Raw genomic sequence first — 22,795 nt, 5'->3', positions numbered from 1 at the left:
AATCTCCAATCAACGCTGATTGAGTTCAAGCGTCGGCCCGTCGCAGCCCACAAGACAGCTGTCAACCAAACAACCAATAGGAAGACACGGTGAAGTGACGTCAGCGTCACAACAACGATTACAAACTTTCCATTTGGTTTGATTTTTTTTTTTTTCATTCACAATATTCATTTTTGAATCGTAATTCAGTCAAGGGCCAGGGCTGGCAAATTTGAAGCAAATACACTCAACTATTATTTCACAACCAAGACACAAATTTGAGAGAAAATAGGATGACAAACCAACAAACAAATATCTGAAAAAAAAAGACACTACTAGAACAGCCTTTATTTTTTTTCTGCCTGTCAGTACACAGCTTACTAATAGCTGGATATCAACTAAAGCAGTGGTCCCCAACCAGCGGCCGGTACCGGTCCACGGGTCACTTTAGACCGGACCGTGGCGGGCCGCGGCGGACGAAAGAAAAAAAAAACAGCAACATTTCCGGTTTGTTTATAATTTGAGGCTAAAAAAATAATCTTATTTTGAAAAGTGACCGGATTCCCTCCGTTACATCCATCTATGATGGATCAGTGACTAGTGGTGCGACGGATCATCTATGACCCGTGATCCGTACCTATCATGCCTCACGGTTCGGCCGGGCGTGATCCGCAAAATGGATGGTGAAGAAAAAAACTTGAGGCAACTTGAAGTTAAACGAATCCTCAAATTAATTGATTTGATTTTTTCAAATGATTTTTTTCTGTCTCTTGTCCCGACACCGTCATTTCGGAAAGACATGAGTCATTGACACCAATGCACTCGTCTTTAGTTGACTTTTATTTTGAAGTCAGCCCTCGTGGTGGCGTAACGTCTACCTTGACTTCCGTTTTCGACCTCTCGGCTTGCTTTCTCGCAGTTGTATTTGACATACGTTGCCACCAACATCAACACAACGTCATCCCGAAATCATATTCAGTCCCCAATTTAGGATGCTAATGAACGCTATTTAATTACGCCGTCATTGTATGACACGACACAAGTGAGTGGCGTTAGTGGCTGCTATTTGGCTTGCAGCTAGCTGTTAGCATTATCAACAAGTACTAGCCTCCCCTGCCCTCCCCAACCTTGGTTGCTGGTCCATAAAAGTTATGGACTTGTAAAAACCAGTTTGTGGCAGAAAAAAGGATGAATACTTAGAGGTACAAGGTCCTGCTGAATTGTGGGTCACTAAACAAGTATCCTTAGCTTAATGCTAATAACTTGAGGCTCCTCCGGCAGCATGATCAGGGATTCCTTCGCTCATTTTTCGAATCCTGATTCTGTCTAAATTCAGTTAGCATTAGCAACAAGTGCTAGCTCCCTCAACCCCAGTTGCCGGTTTGCAAAAGTTATGGACTTGTATGAATTGTTCCACGGCAAATAAAAAAACGGTTGGGGATCACTGGACTAAATGCTTCAACAGCCTGAGGTCATGCTATGTGGCCACTGAAGCGTCTCGTCTCACGTGACACCAACCCCGTCCAACTCTCAAACTGGACATTTCCTGCGGCCTCATTTAAAAAATTGAAGTAAGTTGAAAGCAAATGAGCCTCCCAGGAAGTTGAAACAAAGTGCTAAAAAGTGGGGGTTAATTGAATTGTAAGCCTTGTCGCACAAGATTACCAAGTGCTCAAAACAGCGATTTAATTGCGTTCTCGCCACGTGGATTCATTTTTGCCCGCTAATTACAGCTCCTCTGTCCGTGCGTTTTAATGCACTATGACAGACAGGGAAAAAAAACAACAACAAAAAAAAATGTTTATGCTAACAAACCAGAATTACGATGATGGATTTTAATCGTGATTTTCCGTGACAATAAAGGAATTGGCTGTACTGATTAGAGGAGAGAGTTCAAGCTTCCAGGAAGGGTAATTTTTTTTTTTTTCTTTTTGTTGACATTTTTTTCCAGACACGGGAATGAAATCACGGCCGCCTTACTTCTCACAGTTCCGGATCATCATTAGCCTGATGGACGGCAGAGCGGGACAGCAGGAATGACTGATTACATTATGGGACCATTTGCCACAGACTGTACATTGACATAAATAGTGCAAACAAACAATAACTGTCCATGTGGCCCATCTACTGTGGCGTGATGAGTCGGAGGTTCAAATCGCGGTCTGGAAAGCGAGAGGGAGGATGGGTGCAGGAAGTAGCCTGCAACTGGATTTAGACTGGACAACAAAAAATAAAGAAATAAATAAATAAAACGGCGCAAATAAAAGGAGAGAGCACTCAGGATCTCTCTCTCATTTCCAGCCAGCCCGTCATCAGGAATGCTTGAACGGAGCCATTATGGCGCCTTGATCCGACAAATATGGGACATTTCTCTGATGATGAGGAAAAAAACGGAGTGGTATAGCCAGCTTTAGAATTTCAAAGGAAGTACTTTCTGGATGGAGGTTAGGACGCCCTGCAAGGGGTTTTAGGACGGAGAGAAAATATACACTAAATCTTTTCTATTATTACATTTAGCTAGCTCAGGCATGACTGTCAAAAATTGGCTAAGTAGCCCTCTTCGGAAGCTAGTTTGACTTTGTAAACTTGGAATTTTGTAGGCAGGTCTATCTTGAGTTGCCACAACAAAAAAAGTACTGCCCCAAAAAAATCTGGTTGAGGTAAGCTCAAAGATTAGCGCTACAAATGCCACACTAGCTAGCTAGCAGCAAGCTACTGCTGCGGCTAAACATGTTTGACGATTCGCTCCCAAGTCGTCACCTCTGTGGCGGCGAATCAGCTACACTTCTGAAAAGTAATATTCTCAAAAGGGATGATGAGGAAAGATGGCGAAGCTACGGTAATCACTAAGATAACCTAAGAATGACACAGCTAGCGCGTCTAATTCCAGAATAACGTGCCTGAGTGATCAAGTGCATTTTTCACAGACGTCTGGCTGGAACCGCTTTAATGCCGAGAACATCCAAGGGGACAATGAGAAAGTATCCAAACTCTGGACGGAAAATCATATTCACTAAACAGAATCAAAATAAATTTAGATGATGGCACAGAGAAAAACTTCGGTCTTTGAGGGCCAGTATCCGGCAAGTACTTGTTTCCCTCCTCCAGAACACCGGATTCAAATGATCAGGATCAGAGCAGAGCTCGTCAGCCAGGAGGAAAGCATCCCTCCATCCATTATCTGAGCCGCTTCTCCTTACGAGGGTCGCGAGGGTGCTGGACCCGATCAACCGTCTTCGGGTAGTTGGCGGGGACACCCTGAACGGGTTGCCAGCCAATCACAGGGCACACAAAGACGAACAACCATCCGCGCTCACAATCACACCTCGGGACAATTTAGAGTGTTCAATCGACCTGCTATATATGTTTTTGGAATGTGGGAGGAAATCGGAGTACCCGGAGGAAAGCCACACAAGTAAGGGGAGAACATGAAAACTCGGAGCCGGAATCGAACCCTGCACCGCTGTTCTGTGAGGCCATCGTGCTAACCGCTGTGCCGCCTGTGGGAAAGCATATCAGGTCAAAAATATTTGAATACAGTTCTTTATCAAATATGAATACTAATAATGTAATAATAATTAATCCCCAAATTATTTCATTTTATTATTATTTTTATTTATTTTACTATTTTTTAAATCAAATTAGCTTTGCCTCTAAATAAATGTGAATTTGAGAAACCAAAAAAATAATTTAAAGGAAAAAAAGAACAATAATTGTTAGTTCTATTTTCATATCTCTGTTGTTAAATAAACCTGCAAAAAAAAATTGATCCACTAAAGTTGCTCCTCAAATGAAGTCATTGATTAGCAAAACTGCTCCACAAAGAAAATTATTATAATGGATGTTTTTTAGATTGTGGTGTATATATATATTACCGTAAAATCCCATTTTACCGTCTGAGCTCCTCAATCATGTTTTTGTCCAAACGGCACACAAACATCCGTCAAATGAGGCCCGTGTTTACTTGTTTGAGTAATGAGGCTCATCGGTTAGTAATTCCGATCTCATGACGCTCTTTAACTCACAGTGCAAGTCTCCATTCGCTCGCGAATAAAACTGCAAATGAACCATTTTTACAAACGAAATAAGCGTATTTCATTCTTCAGCGCTTTGAAGAAAAACATTAAGCGTTGAAGTCACGGACGTTGATGTCGTTGAAATTATTATTGATGCAACTCGCCGATTGCTAAATAATTAGCGATGATACGCGCCGCAAAACGCCGCGCCGCCACTGGCGGCCATCTTTCAGAAGACGTCCCTCCCGAAGACGATTGCCATTGGCCCGGAGGTCCAAGAAACGATTAAAGCGGCGAGGTTTATCAAAGGAACACATTTGCAACGTCCTGGATCTCATTCCTTCACTAATCCATCAACAAAACCTACAAAACATCATGACTAAAACACCGCAATCCTGTTGTTGTTGTTCTTCTAATTAATACGCCGCGTCTCGGGCACACTCGAGGTAATTAACTTTTTTTTTTTGCCAGCGCTGCACAGCAGATGGTGATTGAAAATACAAGCATGAGTCCCTCAATCAAGCGCCATTTGTCAGTGGCCATTAATTATCCAGCGAAAGAATACATCCGGTCCCCAAAGTTGATCGTTTAGAAAGAGAAGAAGAAGACTGTCCTTCTGTTCCTCATTACTCTTTAACGGCGGAAAGTGCTGAAACTCGAATGTCGCATGGGGAGATTGCAATTTTAATAGCACTGTCATTATCTTTCTCCCATAAGATGGCATAAAAGACTCGGAAGAAGAAAACAGAAGTGTTGGGGGGGGGGGGGGGGCTCATCATCTATTTGATGATGAAAGGGTTCAAAAGTGGATTGAAAATGATGCAATGCGTGACCAAAAAAAACCAAAAACAACAACAGATGATTGTTCAATAATACGCTTCTTGTGAAATCAAACTCTGGAGGTTTCTTGTTTTGGGATTTTTTTTGCTTGAACTGATTTGACACCACCGTGCTCAGTCTTTGACCACGTCGTTGCAGATAATCAGCTTGGAAGATAAAACGCAACGACTGTCATCAGGATTCATGCATTATTCAGAGAATCATCAAAATGCATGCTTGTGGATGTTCATGTTGACACAACTTCCCATATGTGCCATTAGCAATTAGAAGAGCTCTCTTTTGAATGCAAAATAACAATAAAATTACAGTATTTTCCGGACGATAAGCCGCTATTTTTTTCCCGAGATTTTGAACCATGCGGCTAATACAACGGTGCAGATTTTTCTTTCACCACTAGGGGCGCTTTATCATTCATAAAATATACAATTTTTGTTTCTCCTCGTGTCTGTTCTCTTTTAATTAGCAAAGTTGTGCCGTGTTAAAAGGCACCGTTTTCTGTTTCTGTACCTTTACGTGCAGCTTGTATCTCACTTTTTTTTCCCCAAAAAGAGTTGCTGCAGCGTACAGTAGATTAAAGGGAATTGTTGTATTGCTTTATTTTTGCTATCTAATCTCCTTCCACAGATGTGGAGTAAGATTTAGATCATGCTACTCACTTTTTAAGACGAGTGTTTTGAGTCATTATCCAATTGGAGGAGCCATGACATGTCACATTTGGCTCCGGGTTGCCTCGACAGTCTTGACATTTCGTCGTTGCCCGCGCAGAGTCAGGAAGCTGCCCCAGAACATAATTAGTTTTGCCTTATGCCAAAAAAGAGCTCCAGTTTTGTCTCGTCCGACCCAAGGACATGTTGGGACTTTTGCCGATTTTAGTCCTGTCAACATGATGGATTTTCCTTTCATTACCACGAGGGTACTCACTAATTTTGGGGGTGTTTAAAAATAAAGGTGATCGAGAAAATTCCAAGAAGGGTTCCTCTGCACTGAAATGAAAGCCCTTCGCTTCTCTTCCTCGAAGGCCAAACAGCAGCCTGAATAAGAAAATAAAAATAAACACAATCACACCTTCCCGACTTCCCTCCCGCGCTTCAAAAGAGGAAGAAGGGGCAAGTCAAAAGACATTTTTTCAATATACTTGGGGCATTTGTTTGCGTGATTTCTGGAAATGAAACTTCAGGTTTCTATTCGGGACTTTGTTTCATTTATTTTGACCCTGGAGTGGGTGGGAGAATATTTTCAAACGTTAGAAACAAAGCACAAATGCCATTTCCAGCCTCCTGCGCGTGGAGGAAATAGCCATTATCAACTGGCTTCCCTCGTCTTAATGAAACTGTTCCCTCGGACGTTTTAATTAACTCGCTGGCTGAGTCAACTTGTGGACACAGACCGAGGCGGCGTAACCTCCCGGATGATCGGAATACCAAAGAGGCAGCGACGTTTAGGAAAGGTTCAGGAGTTTTCTGCTCCCGTCAGCTTTCACTCTTTGCGGTGCGGCAAAAAAAAAAAAAAACAATAAGGACCATGATTTACGAAAAAAAAAAAAAGTCACATTTTTCCCTTTATTGGCATGGTGAGGCTGATGAGAATTGCACATGAAAAATGAAATTCACAAGAAATTCGTACAATAGGTAGAACCACAAAGGCATTGGTAAGGCAACGTGGATAGGACACACACACACACACACACACGGCCCTACTCTCTCTCCAAACGTACAAACACCTGGCTAAAATCACACTCGCACATATTGTCCTTCCAAAGAAAACATGATTACCCGACAAAGCAGTGGCAAAATCCTCGGTAGGTCACGATATTAAAAATTGCTCTAATATATTGCTACTCTAGGCAATTTACAAAGCAGTTTATGACACTGATTCAAGCCGCACATCTATGAAACGCGACGCCATTACCCAAACGCTAGACAGGACAGCCAACGGAAAGAAAACAATGCGTGGAAATAATTTGTCGCGAGGTCAGCGGTTTTTTTTTTGGGGGCCATGTTGTCAGCACCCTCTCGTTATTGGCCATGCACACGAGCAAACCACAAAAACGTCCACGACAAACACGCGCACAAAAAGTTGGGAGTTTGCCACGCACGGATGTCGCAAAGGTCATACGTGCCCATTTACCAGCACAGAGACGTTTTAAAGGGACCGGCCGGCACGCGGGCGCTGACGTCACAGCGGCTGGGTAATGAGTCAACAGAAAAATAAAAATAAAATAATCACACAACAATCAGCGCTAAAATACAATTCTGAAAAATAATTTATTGCTTTTTATATATTTTCCCATTTCTATTTAGATTATTATTACTCATCTTATTACTGCGAATAATATCAGTAGTCTGTGTTTTTTTTTTTCTTTTTTCAAAAGATCTTTAAAAAAAAAAGATTCAAGAAAGGAAATTGTAAACTTTTCGTTTGGCATTCACTTAATCGAGCGAGAGCGGAGACACGACAAAGTCTTTCAGAGTGGTGCGAAATTCCTGCAAAGAAACCCCGTTTATTGCTTTCTGTTCTACTTGAAAGGAAAAAAAAATAAAAAATCAAGCAAGAAAGTGCTGCGGACTCAAAGACGTGAGACTGGATCAAGCTACTGATTGTTCCGGAAAAAAGGCATAGAAGGTTGTACGATTTCCCTACCTTGGAAATTATTGGACACCCTGTCTCGTGATTGAGCGTTAAATAAAAGTCAAAAATAAATATATATATTTTTTTTAAAAAGTCATGTAAAATGTAGTCCATAAATATTGCTGATTCAAATATGAAAATAAATACATAAATATGCAATTTCCGCTGATTGAAAAGATTCCAATGCATCATCCTCTCCCTGTGTTGAATTAATGACAACCATACAAAGCACGAAAATCAAACAGATACGCATGTCTGCACATATTTACATACACACTGTACACACACATAGAAATATATGCCGTATACAGTATATACACAATATATTTTGATTGCTTTAGAAATAATCAATAGAAAATGGGGTTGTTTGTTTGTACAATCATGAAAAACGTTAAAAAAAATGTTTTACACGTTGAAGAAAAAACACTGAGAAGCCCGACCAAATAAAAAAAAAAAGACATTTGTTCACGTGCTGCCTCAAAAATGAGCAATCGGCCACTCGAAACACCCCCCCCCCCCCCTTTTTTTTTTTTACAATCATTATACGTCTCCTAAACATCACGTATGTTTTACAGTATCGTAATCATCATCGACATTCGGAATTAAGAAAATGTATTCCTCTTCGCCCCGTATTTTTAAAAAAAGGCTGCGTTTTACAGTGCATAGCTGTAACAAATAAACAACTTTATTCCCCAACTTGACATGAACATAAAAAATATTCCTTTTTAGAGTTATTTGTAAGTACACAACTACAGTCCTCTTTCAAATGTAGACAACAAGAGATTCAATTCCCTCAAACAATTTTAACGCTTGCTTTTGAAATGTAACACCGGATCCAAAGAGATTGAAAGGGAAAACAGCAAGACCCCCAAATACAACAGAAAAAAAAAATCAATCTGGCCGAACAAGCTGCATCTTTTTATCTCCTCCAAAGAATTGTGGGTCTTGTAGTGCTTCGGGGAGGGGGTGGATTGTGGTTGGGGAAATCACTTTTTTTATTTTTTTTTAATAATCACCCCCCTCCCCCTTCTCTTATGGTTCCCCAGCAGTCAAAGCCGTGCAGCAGGTTCTGAGGGTTCACTGGCTTTCCCAGAAGTTGCTTCCTCAGCTCTTCAGCAGCTTTGTTCATGTAAACTTCATTTTGGATATATTCTGATTTACATCAGGTCTATAGACTTACTCTTCTTAAATACTCCACCACGTATAGAGTGTAAAACTTCTCAGTGTCTCGTCGTCCAAAAAAAGTGACGCGAGTGAGGTATCAGGAGTCCCTCGAGGGTCGGGTGGGTGTCGGTTTGTGAGGGTGGGGATGGCTCGGGCGTGGAGCCACGAGAATGTTACCTTCTCAGGCTGCGCTGGGCCTCCCTCAGCAAGCTGTCGAAATCCAAGGAGTCATACTTGCTTTTGGTGGAGGCGGGGTCGAAGTCGTCCGAATGGGAGTCTGGAAAAGTAAAGTGAAATGACTTTAAAAATGAATATTTACTATTGATACAGAATCAGGATTTGAAAAATGGGCAGCGAAATTTTGATCTTGGTGCCGGTGGGGCCTCAAAATGACCAATAAAACCAAATTCCACCTTCATTATTCTTACGTGGCTCAAGTCGACCAAGCAACAAGTGGCCTGAATAAAGAATTTTGAATTGCTAGCATTAAGCTAAGGATAATTGTGTGGTAACCCACAATTCAGCAGTACTCTATACCTTTAAGTAGCGAACCTTCTTCCCCCACGACCGGTTCATACAAGTCCATAACTTTTACAGACCAGTAACTGGGTTGGGGGGCCGGAGGAGCTGGCACTTGTTGCTAATGCTAGCTGCTAGCCAGCAGTAGCCGCTCACGCCGGAGACTTGTGTCGTGTCCTACAATGGCAGTGTAATTAACTAGCGGTTTGTTAGTGTCCTACATTAGCGACTGAATATGATTTCGTAAAGGCGTTGTATTGACGTTGGTGGCAACGATGTCACGTCAATTAAAACTGCCGGAAAGCGAGCCGAAAGGTCGAAAACGGAAGTCAAGTTAGCCGTTACCCACCACGAGGACTCACTTCAAAGTAAAAGTCACCTAAGGCAATTGCATTGCCACCGAGGAGTCAGTGTATTATTTGTTAAATTTATTTTGAAGTTAGCCATTGCGGAAGCGGCGTGTTCGTTTGTTCACAGCTTCCTTGACATGTCTGTCTGAAATAACGGTGTCTGGACAAGAGACAGGAAGAAAAAAATCACCTCAAGTTGCCAAAATACTCCCAAACATGCGACTAACGTGATCAATGTTGCGTTCAACTTTTTCTTTTTTTATTTTCACCAATGTGGTGCTTGATCCGTATGGATGATCCGTTTCACCACTTGTCACGAGTCCATCATAAATGGGTATAACGGAGAAAAGCCTGTCACTTTTCAAAATAAGATCTGTTTTTAGCCTCAAATAATAAATAAACCAGAAGAACTGCAAGTTGTTTTGTTCCATCATCTATGCAGCTTGCCCAAAGTCCAAAGTGGCCCACGGACCGATACTGGGTCAAGTTTCCGGGTTTAAAGGGATGAAAGAGAGTAGTTTGCTGCGTAAACCGTCAGTTTTGCGTGGAGAGTAAAGACACAACCATGACTTGCCTTGCTCTCCTTGCATAATCATTCACATTTTTTCACAAGACAAAGCTGTAGTTGTTTTACAAACGACTGTTCTAATCAGTAAACTTTAGCAGGGAGTGACATAATCAGCTTGAAGCCACTTTTTTGACGAATTGTTCAATATTTGTCAAAGTGCATCCTATCGTGAAGAGAGTTGAGTTCATTGCAAAGACGGTTGGTATCTTGAAAAACTTTCATGTCGGGTCATTTGTATCTTCGGGCTCCTCAGTATGACTTCTTTAATTGGAACAAAATTAGATGCTGGATAAACAGGGAAATTTCACTTGACAAGATGTCTTCAAATAGGAGCATTATTTACCTTCAGAATGATGCTATTTTGCATTTGATAATAAGTTGAATTCTAACCAGAATAATTTAAGATTTTTGAAGCAAATTGCTGGAAGCAGGTGAAACACTCCAACACAAAAAGTGTTTGCTAAGAAGACATATCTTGGCAGCATATTTTTTGATACTTCGTCCCGGTTCCATTTGGGTGCTTGCAGCGTGGGAGTGCGTTTTCTCCCCAAATTCCTTGGAAGTGTCGGCAAGACCAACAAAAACTCAGGAAAATCCAGATTTTCAGATTGGATGTGTTGCAAAAGTGGCTATTTTTATACTGACGCCTCCACTTTCTCATATGTCCTATTTTCCCCGATGGAGCAGATAATACGCCGGCTCTATCTTATCTCTGGCAACAGACAGCTCCAACAAATGGGGGCCCCAAAGGGACCCGGCGGCACACGCTGAGAAATGGGACTGACCATGGCAGCGAGAGGAGATACCAGGCGTGATCTACGCTAATGCGATGGCCGACGGCTGCGTTTGTGTCCCGCTGCGCACCTTGAGGGATGAAAAATAACCCCGGTGCTCTACTTTTAAACTAATGGACAGTGTTCTGTGAAAACAAGCGCATACACACCAACACACACACAAAATGACGCAAATAGGCTGACAGACAACACTTATCAGGCTAACCTTCCCTGCTTACGATTGATCATTCTTAAAAACTTCACATGAGCCTGACACAATGGATCCCATTATTGGCAACTCCCAATTTTAGAAATGCACCGCACAGTTTCTCAAGATGAGATATCAAGTTACTGTTTGAAAAAAAAAATGCACGCCTTTGAATTCAGTGAAATCCAATGAGGGAACATTTAAAATTAGAAATTAGAATTAGGGATGTTTTGAACGATACCAGTACGAGTACGAGCGGTTCAGAAAACGGATGGATGGACATATCCAATTAAATCTGAGCCTTTCTGTTTTTCTGCAACACATGGTGCTTTACCGAAGCACCACCTACAGGCAAGGAAAATGTACGCAAATTCAGATTTAAAAAAAAAAATTTTTTTCTCAAGTATCAGTGGCTATTATCAGCATGGAAGTACCCGATACCTTGAAATAAGGCCGGTATCTGGTACCAGTACTCGCCCATCCATACCAAAAAATAAGAGTAAAACAAAAAAGAAAAAAGGTACTTGGTTGAAATAGATCCATGAATGCCTGACAAAAATGTACTTAAAATTTCATCCAAAAATGCGTTGCTAAATCATTGAAATTTCACAAAATACAAAAATAAAATAAAATCCATTATCTGAGCAGCTTATCCTCAGGATGGTCACGGAGACTTTTCCAGCCATCTTTGAAATAATAATAATAATAATAATAAAAAAAAAAACACACATTTAAATTTGCACATGAATCACTTACAAAAAATGGTCTCAATTGAAATTTCTCAAAACAATAAATAAATAAATTCCGTGCAGATATTAACTGAATTTCACAAACGGCTTACCAAAAAATACTTGAAATTTTTAAATAAAAAAATCCGCTAGCCTGAAATTTCTCAAGCACAAACAAAATCCAATATGTAATTTGCGTCATTCTAAAAAAAAATAAACAAACCTAAATTTACAAAACACATAAATGCCTTAGAAGAAAAATATCAATTGACATTTCTTGAAAAAAAAAATTGGCTTGAATTGTCCCAAACGCAATACAAAAAATAAAAATAACAATTTTGACTCTGACTTCATGTGATGGTTCGCCGCGGCTGTTGTCCCGCTCCGTTTGTTTTCATGCCAACGAGCATCCCACATCAGCTCCTTCCTGCAGCAAGCTCTGTTCACAAACTGACCTCTGAACTCGAACTGACCCTTTTGAGCAGTGAATGCCCAGCGGACACGTTGAGGGCGATGCAGCGCCGAGATGAGTCTGCTTTTATCTGCATCGCCTTTTTTTTTGCCGTATTAAACCTCTCCAAGCCCCCCCGCCCCCCGCTCGAGCCCCCCCCCCCCATCTCCTCTTTTTCCTGACAGTCCCTGCAGCAATGTAAACATACAAGGCTGCCTCCAGGGTCTCGGGATTGGACTAAGAATGTGCGTGTGCGCGTGTGTGGACAACAACAAAGCTGCGCACTTACCCAAGTCTGTGTAATGTGATTTGCAGAATTGCTTTTGTCCGCCAAAGCACAGCTCGAAGCGCGGCTCGTTGGACCGCCGCAAGGTGTGTCCGTTGTCGAGGGCGGCGAGGGCGTCGCAAGTGTAGCGGTATGTGATGAAGCCAAAATTGTCCCTGCGTGGTCAAGGACACACAAGGAATGCGTCAAGAGTGGCACGGTGAGACAACGGTAATTGAACGGCGGTGTCTTGGATGCGTTATTTATATGCAAAAGGAAAAATCAATGAAGTGGTTCCCAAAACAGCAACGGAATAGAAACCGTATAAGACAACAATAACTCATTTAGAAGTTGGATTTTATCGATAGGTGGACTGGGAAGGCAGTGCGAAACTCTGTGAGGAAAGGACGAGACAGGGCAAGGCGGGACACGTCAGTTCGGAAGCAGTGAGCCTGGCTGTGCTTCCTAAAAAAATGTCTCCTTATACAAGCGGTTCCCACTTAGCGGGAAATGATCCAATTTCAATTAATTTGAACGAAAAGGTTGTGAAACACTGCCTTAAGGCCTCGACAAACCAATCCAATATCAGCTGTTGTTGCCAACTGTCGCGTCGGCCTAGAAGTCAGCACGTCGGACCGGAAAATGACCGAATAACACGCCGCAAAAGCAGAGGAAGTCGCCAACTTCTCTGGACTTTCTGCACATGCGTGATATGTAGTACCCTGGCTGCCAGGATGGCCGAGTGGTCTAAGGCGTCGCGTTCAGGACCCAGTCTCCCCAGGAGGCCTGGGTTCGAATCTCGAATTTCCCCATTGTGGGACTAATAAAGGCAATATTATTACCCCTCTTTGCCATCGGCGGCGCTAGTCAATGCGTAGCATTTGATGGTGATGTCCAATAACGGCGTTTTTTTTCCGTGAATGAGAGTGAATACCGTATTTTTCAGACTATAAGGCACATTGTTTCATTTCCTCAAAAATTGACAGTTGAGCCTTATAATCGGGTGCACCTTATGTATGTACTGGTTTGCTTCCCTTAATGTGCAGTAATGTGACTTATAACCGAACACGGCAATAACTCATATATATGGATATTCCCAAAAATGCGCCTTAATAGCCCGAAAAATACACTCATTCGCCTTTGCGTTCTTCAGTCCAGCCAGCAATAATGTCCATCGAGGAAATTTGACTCATAGCCTCAATTTTCACAGGTTTTCTGCTTTCGTCATTTCCCGTTCTTGTCCTGTGATTCACTAGCTAACAGACAATCACAGAGCTCAGGTTTTACGACGCGGCGCGCTACACCAAACAGATGGCGTGGACCGACGTTGGACTGGCGCATTGAGGCCTTTCGACTTAAATACATGAGTGTGGACTTTCGTCGAAATGATGAATTTACGTGTGATGGTGAAAACTGCTAAATCTGTTGATTTACGGAAGCGCGCAAACGGAGAACTTACCCATCATCCCTCAAGTTCACTGCACATTCTTCAATCTCGCCAAAGACTTCAAAGCGCCGCCTCAACTCTGTCCGGGTGCAGTCGGACCTCAGTCGTCCCGCGTACACCACCCGTCTCTCCCCCTGCTCGTTAACAAGAAAGACGGGGCAAAAGGCAGGAGATTAAAAAGGGCCGCTCGTGCGCCTGTTTCACCCCCCCCCCCTTTTCTCTGGTCGTCCTTTGCCATCCCTAATTGACTAGCCTCCATTGCCCACCGCAAACGTCTTCTCCAGTACGTTCCTTTGTGATTGGTTGGCTTCGCTTTGGCTTATCTGATGGAGCTGTATGGGGAAAGTGCCTCCGGTCTGCCGTGGCACTACGATTCCTCTTCCTCTCGGTGCAACACATCAACCACGGGGAGACTGATTTTTATCAAATGATGCAATGTCTTCACTCCGGGACCGCTTCTTCTACTTTGTCCAGGTCTAAAAATAAAACGCCGCGGTGACTCAGCCTCATATCAGGAAGCATCCGCCTGATTGAGTTCCCAAACTGATGACTTAATGGTTGATTAAGGAATCTTTTGTTTTGAGGAAAGGGCAACATCAACAGTTTTTGGCTTCTTTGTGGGAACGGAAGGATTGAGAGAGCTGCGACAGAAACCGTTTCGAACACTCTACAATGCGGATAGAATACGGTTGAATTGTCCACTGATTATTATTATAGCGCGCAACTAATTTGGAATGCTACGTTTTGGAAAGATACAAAAAAAAAATTAAAAAAAAACGTGTTAAATTTATTCTTATTTTGGTTCTGTTTCTGCCAAAAGCATTCCACAAGTCATGACGTCCACAAGCTGCGAGCTAAACCACAGCATTTTTGTTCACATTGCAACGTGCAGCTTTCGTGGAGGAAAAATTTGTACGTAATACAAATACCGTCGCATCCTAACTTATTGACCCACAAGACAAAAACACCCAGATTCACTCGAACCTCAGAGGACGTGCGGGTCAAAGCGGAATAATGAAGCCGCTAAGTGCACAAGGCTGCAATTATATCTTCTGACGACTTTAATTGCATCGGCTAATCATTTTTACACCGCGCACGCCTCGGGATATGGCGTACAAGTCACATTATTTATTTATTCCTTCATTTACTTCACTGCGGCAAGCCAACGGAGGCCTATTGAGACGGTGAGTGGCGTCTTGAGGGTACTTGTGACATATGTAAATCAGGTGTCACACTCGAACTTCACCTACGCCCCGGGAGAAATCCAAATTAACTACAGATTTATACTTTGCACCGTCTCTTTCATGCTCGGGTTCTATCCGTGACGGACAAGTAAACGCTGAATTAGGACTTTAGTTGCTGACAACTGATAAATAGGCGGAATTTTCTTGACGGCACCCCCGAGGGCTGCCTGTGTGGGAGAGAGGCAGCCAGACGGACAGAGATGCTCTCCCATCTCTGGCCTCTTAAACCTCGTTTGACAGCGTGAGCGGTAATTGTTTGTCTCGGCGCCGGCCAAGTTTGCATTAGCGCGTCGGTTAATGCGTTCTTTATCGACGGGCGGTCAAGGCGTTGCTTTGCTGGCTTTCACCCTGTCTGAAGGAGACAGGGGACATGGTGATTTGGTGCTGATGCTGCCATTGTCTCGTGAAATGCCAAAATCGTTCGGAATCAAGTGTTGGGAACAACCTCCCTTTTTTTTTTTTTACCTCTATTCATTGCAAACTTCCCCACACAAAGGCATCCAGAAATACACAACCACGTGACATAAGGCTTCTGGGATGTGCCTTTGCATGCATCCTCAAGAAAGATAATTATATCGCTGAATGACGGCATGCAAATTGACTCACGATTGCCTTTTGCCGTTGCCTGTCCCTCTGCTCGGCCTTTTCGAGCTCTCGCTTCTCATAGTCCCGAAGGTACTCTTCCCTCTTCAGTCTCTCGTGCTGATACTCCTCGTAGCTGTCGTACCTGAGAAGGAAAATGTATTTTCTGATCTTCAAAGGGAATCCAAATGAGAGGACTTGAAGGTTCGGTGTGTGGCGACCAACATCTCTGACTAGTCTCACATTTCGGTAAAAACCTTGCGGTTGAGACTTTTCTGAAGTCAAGGGGACTATGCTCGCTGCATCTGTCAGCAAAACTTCACATGTCAGTGCTTTCTGCTTAGGAAGTGCAACATTACCCGCCCTGCACTGATGAGTGACTCGCAGCCTTGTCGGGTGTCATTAGGCACATGGGTGCCAAAATCAGCTGGGAGTGCTGCGATGGTGTCACTCGGCTTGCTCCCAAATTGCCGCCTTTGCACGGGTGCAAACTTGAGTCAGCACCATAACACCACCAGTGTCGAAATATAGCGCCGACATTTTCAAATCTGAACAATTACAGGAGAACAGGAATGTTCCGATTCCACTCGGTTTTTGAAGCCCAATCCTAACCAGGCGCATCAACCGAATAAACGAGTGAAGTATTCTCAGGTGCGTCGTTAATTGTGTGCACAATCTCGACCCGACTTGATGGTATCAAACCATTTAGGGGAGTGCTTCTCAAATAGTGGGGCGGAACCCCCTGAGGGGGGCGCATGTGACTCTGGGGAACATGCTTTTTTTCCCACCATACTAAAATAAAGTGTAATTGCACTTCCACTCCAGTAGTTGGCAGTGGCGCTCTCCTTGCCTATTGTGCGCAACTCTACGCTGTGAGTTTGTTTTGCAATGAAAATGCTATTATTATTATTACAGTTGTGGAGGAGAGTGGGTGGTGGTGGGGGGGTGAATTGTTTTTTTTCTTGCTGGGGGGGGCGTAACAGAAAATAATTGAGAGGCACTAATTTAGCTGTCCTTTTACTGAACCATCTGTAATGCTAATAACAGACATGACAAAACGTTAAAAAAAATCCAACGCCTCACCTTGGCCTGCGACTGAGAGGCGATCGCGACGGCGGTTGCGGGCTCTTATGACTCCTGGAACGGAACGTGCAAGACTCGTTGTTGTTACGACACCTGTAGGGGGTGAGAGATAAAACGATCGATGAAATGACGATGATGGCATGAAGGATACTCATGAAAAACAAAATTGTAGTCAAGTTATGGGAGGAATGAAGAAATCCAGCTTGAACAAATTATGCTGCACTCCTCCAGTTTTGAATGCTTCATTATTGAAGCATCGCTGAGGAACGACAACGTGAATTATGGAAGAAGAGAAGCCTGGAATGCCGATTTGGAAGGACAGAGAATCTCTAACGGGGGAGATGTGAAGAAAACACATCGAGTGTTCTGTTCTTTTCTGTTCTGCTGTGGCCTAGTATTTTCCGGCAAGCTTGTCAGACTGTGATTGAATTGCCTTGAGACTATTATTGGATAAATGCGCGAGTACGTTAGCTCCGAGCAAGAAACAAAACGACGGAACAGAATTGAAGTGACTCCGTCGGCTCCGGAGAGTAAACTGACCTTTTGGTAATCAGGTAAACAAACTGCATTGGAGTCGAGCACTGAGAGGCGCTACCGCTGACTAACTTCATTTACTCGCAACAGACTCGGTTTGCCTCTCGGAGGAACCCCGCAGAAAGCCTCGACGTGCTGATCAAAGAGAACCATGGGAAATGAAGTTCTCACACGCGCTCTGATGACAGGAATCTCCTTTGAAGAGGATTTGAGACGACAATCCCACAGCCTGGATTTTAGCTTTCATCTCCGCGCGATGTAAAAGAGGAGAGTTCGAGCATGCCATAAAAACAACAGCTGCCGCTTAAAACAATAACGCTCGCATCAAACGGAAGGAAACGGCATCAGAGAGAACAGGGGGAGGGGCGTCAATATGAGGAAGACGCTCCAAACTCTTTCGAGAAATGAGAACTGATGAGACAATGCTGCTCTCTTGGGAGCTTCCATATCACGATATTCCCTTTTGTTGATTAGGTGTTATTTTGGGGAAAAAAACATACCGTATTTCCAGACTTTAAAGCGCACCTGTATATAAAATGCAGCAAGTCTTTTTTTGAAAAAAAATAAAAAATAAATAAATTAATTAATTAATAAAAAAATATACAAGCCGCACCAGGCTATAAGCCGCAGTTTTCTATGCTGAAAAAAACGTGTTGTTTACTGTCTGTACAGAACAATTTTGTAGTGTGAATGCACATAAAGGTACATAGATTGTTAAAACAGTGCCTTTTAACACGGCAGCAACTTTGCTCATTAAAACAGAACAGACCCAAGAGAGAAAAAAAAAATAAAAAATAGAGATTTATTTAGCGTATTTTCTGAACTATAGAGCGCCCCTAGTGGTGAAAGAAAAATCCACCGAAAAGCCGCACCCTTGTATTAGCCGCATGGTTCAAAATCTAGGGAAAAAAATAGTGCCTTATAGTCCGGAAAATACGGTAATTGTAAACACCAATTGATCAGCTTGCTCAGTCTTGCTCGTTCTACCAATTACAATATATCGATAGAGCAATCTGGAAAACAGCAAGCACTCAACAAGTCTCCAGGGTTGATCCAGTCTGACACTGACTGGTCAGGCTTCCTAAGCTGCACCCCCTGCTGCTTTCCAAGCCCCGTTTAACTGCATGGGTGGGGTTCAGCCAAGGTTCAGGCAGAGGAAATTCATTCGGGTGACTTACCAGGAGGAGGGGCGTGTATCCGGCGAGCTGGAGAGGGAGCGCCTCCGGTAGCCCGGGGAAGAGCTGCGTGAGCCGGAGTGAGAACGGGAGCGGGAGCGCGACCTCCCGCCGGACCAGCAGAAAGGCCTGTTGGGCGACAGAAGGAGGGACGACGGCGGCGAGACGGAGCCTCGTGATGGCGAGCAGCTCAACGGTGGGGAACAGGAGGGAGAACACGGAGGGCAATCAAAGAGTAGGTCCAGAGGGGTGCCCTCCCACGGGTAGAGGAAACGACTCTCACGGCCTTCGCCCAACTCCAGCTCATCATGGAGGGACAGGAGGCCCGAATTCAGGTAGCCGGAGCCAGGCAACCGTTGGGAGTCCATCTCTTCTTCCTCAAGAGATGGCCCGGGCTCGACCTTGTTGGCTTTGCCGCTGAGTTCCCTCTCCTCTTCACCCGGACTGTACAGGGCTTGCAAGGGGTTGCCAAAGTGCTTGTTGAGTTCAGCTCGGATTTCCTGGTCGCGCAAAAGCTTGCGGCTGAGGACAGACGAGCTGTCCTGTTGTACAGGGACCTGGGAGTTCTGGGTTAGCGACTCCTTCCCTAATCCCTGAACGTGAGCTTCATCTCCAATCGTGGAGGCCAAACTTTGCCGCTTAGCCAGAGGACAAGATGATGATGAAGGTGAAGCGGATGGAGGCGTGGCTGAATCCTGACAGCCGACGTGCTGGTTCCCCACTGCGCCCGCTACAGGCACAGAAGCAGCAGTGGCACCTGGGGTGATCGACTTCCCCCCCGATGACGTCATGGCACCGGCGGCGGAGTTGCCGTTCTTCTTTGCGCTCGCTGACGCCTGACAATAGTCATGGTCACTGACGCCACGGGGAGGAGCCCGCTTATGGTTGCTAGCTCCGCGTTGCTCCTCAAGTCCGCTCCCTGTCGTTTGTGGAGTGACGGGGTACGGGAGGACGGTGGAGGCTTTGCTCAGCTGGGCATACAGCTCAGTCTGTTCAGGACCCTTCCTGTTGGGGCCAGCACCCAACTCCACCAGCCTTGCTCTTTTACACGCCAAGGCTGAGGAGGAACATGAAGACAACTTGGTTTTGAGCGATACTTTAAAAGGATTCTCTTGACTGGCTTTGTGTGGGGGCGTGGTAGGTGGTGTCAGACCTGCAAAAGGGGGACAGACATTAAGGTGGAGATTGGAACGGAAGTCAATCAAATAAAAACAGGCCTTAAATAGATCGCATTCTCTCCTTTCACTCAGTTTATGGATGAGGACAAAGATATGTGCTTGATTAAAATATGCGCTTTCACTATGATTAATCCTGATCTCTATTTTATTACAATCTTGACAGATTAATGTAATGCTTGATGTAACTTAATATGGTGGTGCTGTAATGCGCTCGCGGATTGCCACCCCCCCCCCCGCTCTTTCCTCTGTGACCTTGGAAAGATCCTTTTTGGAAGGGTGGTGGTGGTGGTGGGGGCCTGAGGGGGCGTGTTAACCACCACTCAGGACACGCCTAATTCCAGGTTGTGGTCACTCTGAAAGAATTCCAGCACCATGACCCTGTTTTGCAGAAAATCCCAACGCAAAGGTGTTCTTGTTGCACTTTGAGGATGTATAACAGAAGCACAAGGTGGGAATTGAGTGTCATTCCTCTCAGATGGCATGTCCCTACTGCTCATGGCCTCCCGTCTATTCCTCCACCCCTGGTCAGATTTACAACCAGACAGATGGCAGTTATATGGGAAGTCCTGAGATGAGCCCACTTTATAGCATTGTTAATGCACTCACACAAGCGGGCCGTCGCCATTACACTCATTCCCCGTTTCCTCGTCTCCTCTCGCCTTCTTCCTCTGCCTCCCTCCCGTCTGCCATCTTATCGTATATATTTTGCCGGCAAACCAGAGTCAGGCACTCCTGACACACCTACGCTCGCCACTCTTCTTTACCTTTCTTGTAATGCACATCATTCCTCCTCTCGCTCCTGAATTGCACCAAATGACAGCTATTAGCATCAAATCCGGCATGAGAGGAGGCAGCAGAAAGGCAGCTCGCAAAAAAGGGAGCACGGGAGCGGGGTACGCAAATAAGGGAGATTGCTGCATTCCGAATGCCTGATGGCAATGGATTCTCATGCAGCGTGCAAGCTTTTACAGCCTAGTGCTGATCTTTTTCTGAGGTTTGAAACACATATCTATAAATTATGAAAAAAAAAAAAAATAGACACAATGAAGCACCATCTGTCCAAAGCAACGCGTACGGCGGGTCATAAACTAGGAGCCATTAGCGACGGAGGGCAAAATAAATTTGAATTAGAGAAATTTGCGTCCCTCAGTCAAACTTTGGAGTGATGGATATGGTACAGACACAAACACTAATCATGTCGCCACTGGAGGGAAAACAATGCAAGGCTTTTACTGTCATCCATCACTTAAAAAAAAAAAATCGCAATTCCAGCTCGACTGCCACTGTCTGGGAAATCAGGAAAACACGGCGCCAACAGCACAAAAGTTGGCATAAGGTTGTACGGTTAGTCATCAAGTAAGATTCATGGAAAATTCCATCAGTGATGACTTGCCTCGAAGGCGGAACACCCCCCCTACCCTCCTGCAATCTTATTGTAGTGGAATGTTACTCTTGGTGCGCAAAGGACCAAGAAGCTTTCACCTTGGCTTACTGGGATCTATATCCATCTGTCTCATTCAGCACCAGCTAATCCCGAGGTCGGAACGAGCGAGGGGCTCAGTAACCTGGAGCTTTACTGAGCTAATAACTTCCCAGCTAATATTCAATCCCCAAATTTGCACTTTATATGGAAGTCAGTTCAGGGGCTTTGTGGAGCCACTGGTACAAATCAGGTCACGGGTCAATTCATGCGCGCAGTAAAAGCAGAAGAAATATTAACCACATCGAGAGTTGAAGGTTTAGAGTTCGCTTTCAGCATCCTCGTCCTCGACGCACGGACAGTACAAGGTGCACACGCAGTGAGCCATTTCCAAAGCTGGTAAATGAATACCTAAAAAGGGGGCCGGTGCGGATTAACCAACTGTACGATGGGACAACGATGATGACCTTGCACAAAAGCGTTCGCCAGTCATGCAAAAAAAAAAAAAATAAGTGGCTGTGTTAGCTAAGTAAGCTACGTGATGTGACGTGTTAGCTAGCTACGCGAGTAGTCGGAGCGCATCGACCTCTTGTCAAGGCACGACTTCCCTCAAAAACCGACAGCCTAATCAATACTCGGGTCGCATAAACGTCCCTCCTCACCTTCAACTCTGACGGAATAATCCACATTTGAAGAAAAGCGGGAGAGGAAGCAAAGCGCTTACCTGGGGTTCCAGCAATCTCCACACTTAATGTGCATTCAATGGTTTTGCTCTCAAACGGTGATCCCTTGTGGTCACTGGAAGACAAAAATAAAAGGCAAGGTGTTTCACTCCTCGGGTGACGCCAAGACTTTAAAAGTGATCTAAGATGTGGAAATGATTCACGGAAATGCCTCGGATGAGAAATGTAGTCTATACGGTTGCTCTTTTTGGCTGCTCTTTTTCTGACCTCTTTGTTTCGATTATTTTCATTTCATTTCTTTGGTTGTTTGCCTAAAAGAACGTGGAAAACTTCTCACACTTACTTTGGAGACTCTGGGGTCAAAGGAAGTGGCAAGGTGGTTGGTTTGGCTGCAGAACACAAAGGAGCATGGGTAATTATTGATCTAGTTCGAACACTGTTGGCAGAAGAGAACGGGTCCGCATTCTGCAACAATTAATATCAAATTTGCTCAATAAATGCACTCCAAAAAAAAACACCCATCCTTGGTTAGAAGACTGTACTAGTGTTTTTTTTTTTCTTCTGGTTTATTTATTGTTTTTTTTTTTTTCTTATTTGGATGACCCCATTTGATCAATTTACTCTCTTTGGATAGACTGTTGACTGTGTGAGGCAGGATGAGGTGATGGCGCGTGGGTCACAGGTGTCGTTGGGATGGAATCAAGACAGACAGAGACAATGCCACATTCAAGACACAATGGCGGTGGGTGAGCCCCTCCATGGACAAGTCATCATCGCATGCACCAACAGCAGAGGAGGGAGGGGCAAATAAAGAAAGGAAGAAAGGAGAGTCAAGGAAGCTTGTGCAGTTGCCCGAGGCTTTGGCCGACTTGCGCTCCGGCTAAGGGAACGTGGCTTTAGTGGCTAAAGAGCAGCATCCCGGGTCGGGAGGCGAAAATACTCAGCACACTCAGCTCAACC

At 44.2% G+C, this 22,795-nt stretch overlaps 1 protein-coding gene across 5 annotated transcripts in view; it reads right to left on the bottom strand.

Annotated features, from left to right (window-relative positions):
- Positions 1-6,380: 6,380 nt before the first annotated feature.
- ppargc1a (peroxisome proliferator-activated receptor gamma, coactivator 1 alpha) overlaps positions 6,381-22,795 on the bottom strand; it is a 185,623-nt gene continuing 169,208 nt past the window's right edge. For all 5 annotated transcript variants that reach the window (XM_088293664.1, XM_088293663.1, XM_088293666.1 and 2 more), the window contains 8 exons: positions 22,179-22,224; positions 21,877-21,950; positions 18,558-19,707; positions 16,846-16,938; positions 15,787-15,907; positions 13,949-14,070; positions 12,514-12,665; positions 6,381-8,904 (listed from right to left, as the gene is read on the bottom strand). In XM_088293664.1, the coding sequence (XP_088149790.1) occupies positions 8,801-8,904; positions 12,514-12,665; positions 13,949-14,070; positions 15,787-15,907; positions 16,846-16,938; positions 18,558-19,707; positions 21,877-21,950; positions 22,179-22,224 (1,862 nt within the window). In that variant the 3' untranslated portion in view covers positions 6,381-8,800. The remainder of the gene's footprint in view (positions 8,905-12,513; positions 12,666-13,948; positions 14,071-15,786; positions 15,908-16,845; positions 16,939-18,557; positions 19,708-21,876; positions 21,951-22,178; positions 22,225-22,795) is intronic.

Source organism: Idiotropiscis lumnitzeri, chromosome 4 (genome assembly GCF_059441095.1).
Source record: "Idiotropiscis lumnitzeri isolate Australia: NSW breed Sydney's pygmy pipehorse chromosome 4, RoL_Ilum_1.0, whole genome shotgun sequence".
Classification (NCBI taxonomy): Eukaryota; Metazoa; Chordata; class Actinopteri; order Syngnathiformes; family Syngnathidae; genus Idiotropiscis; species Idiotropiscis lumnitzeri.
The sequence above is the reverse complement of the archived record's forward strand: the minus strand, read 5'-3'. Positions and strand labels throughout refer to the sequence as shown.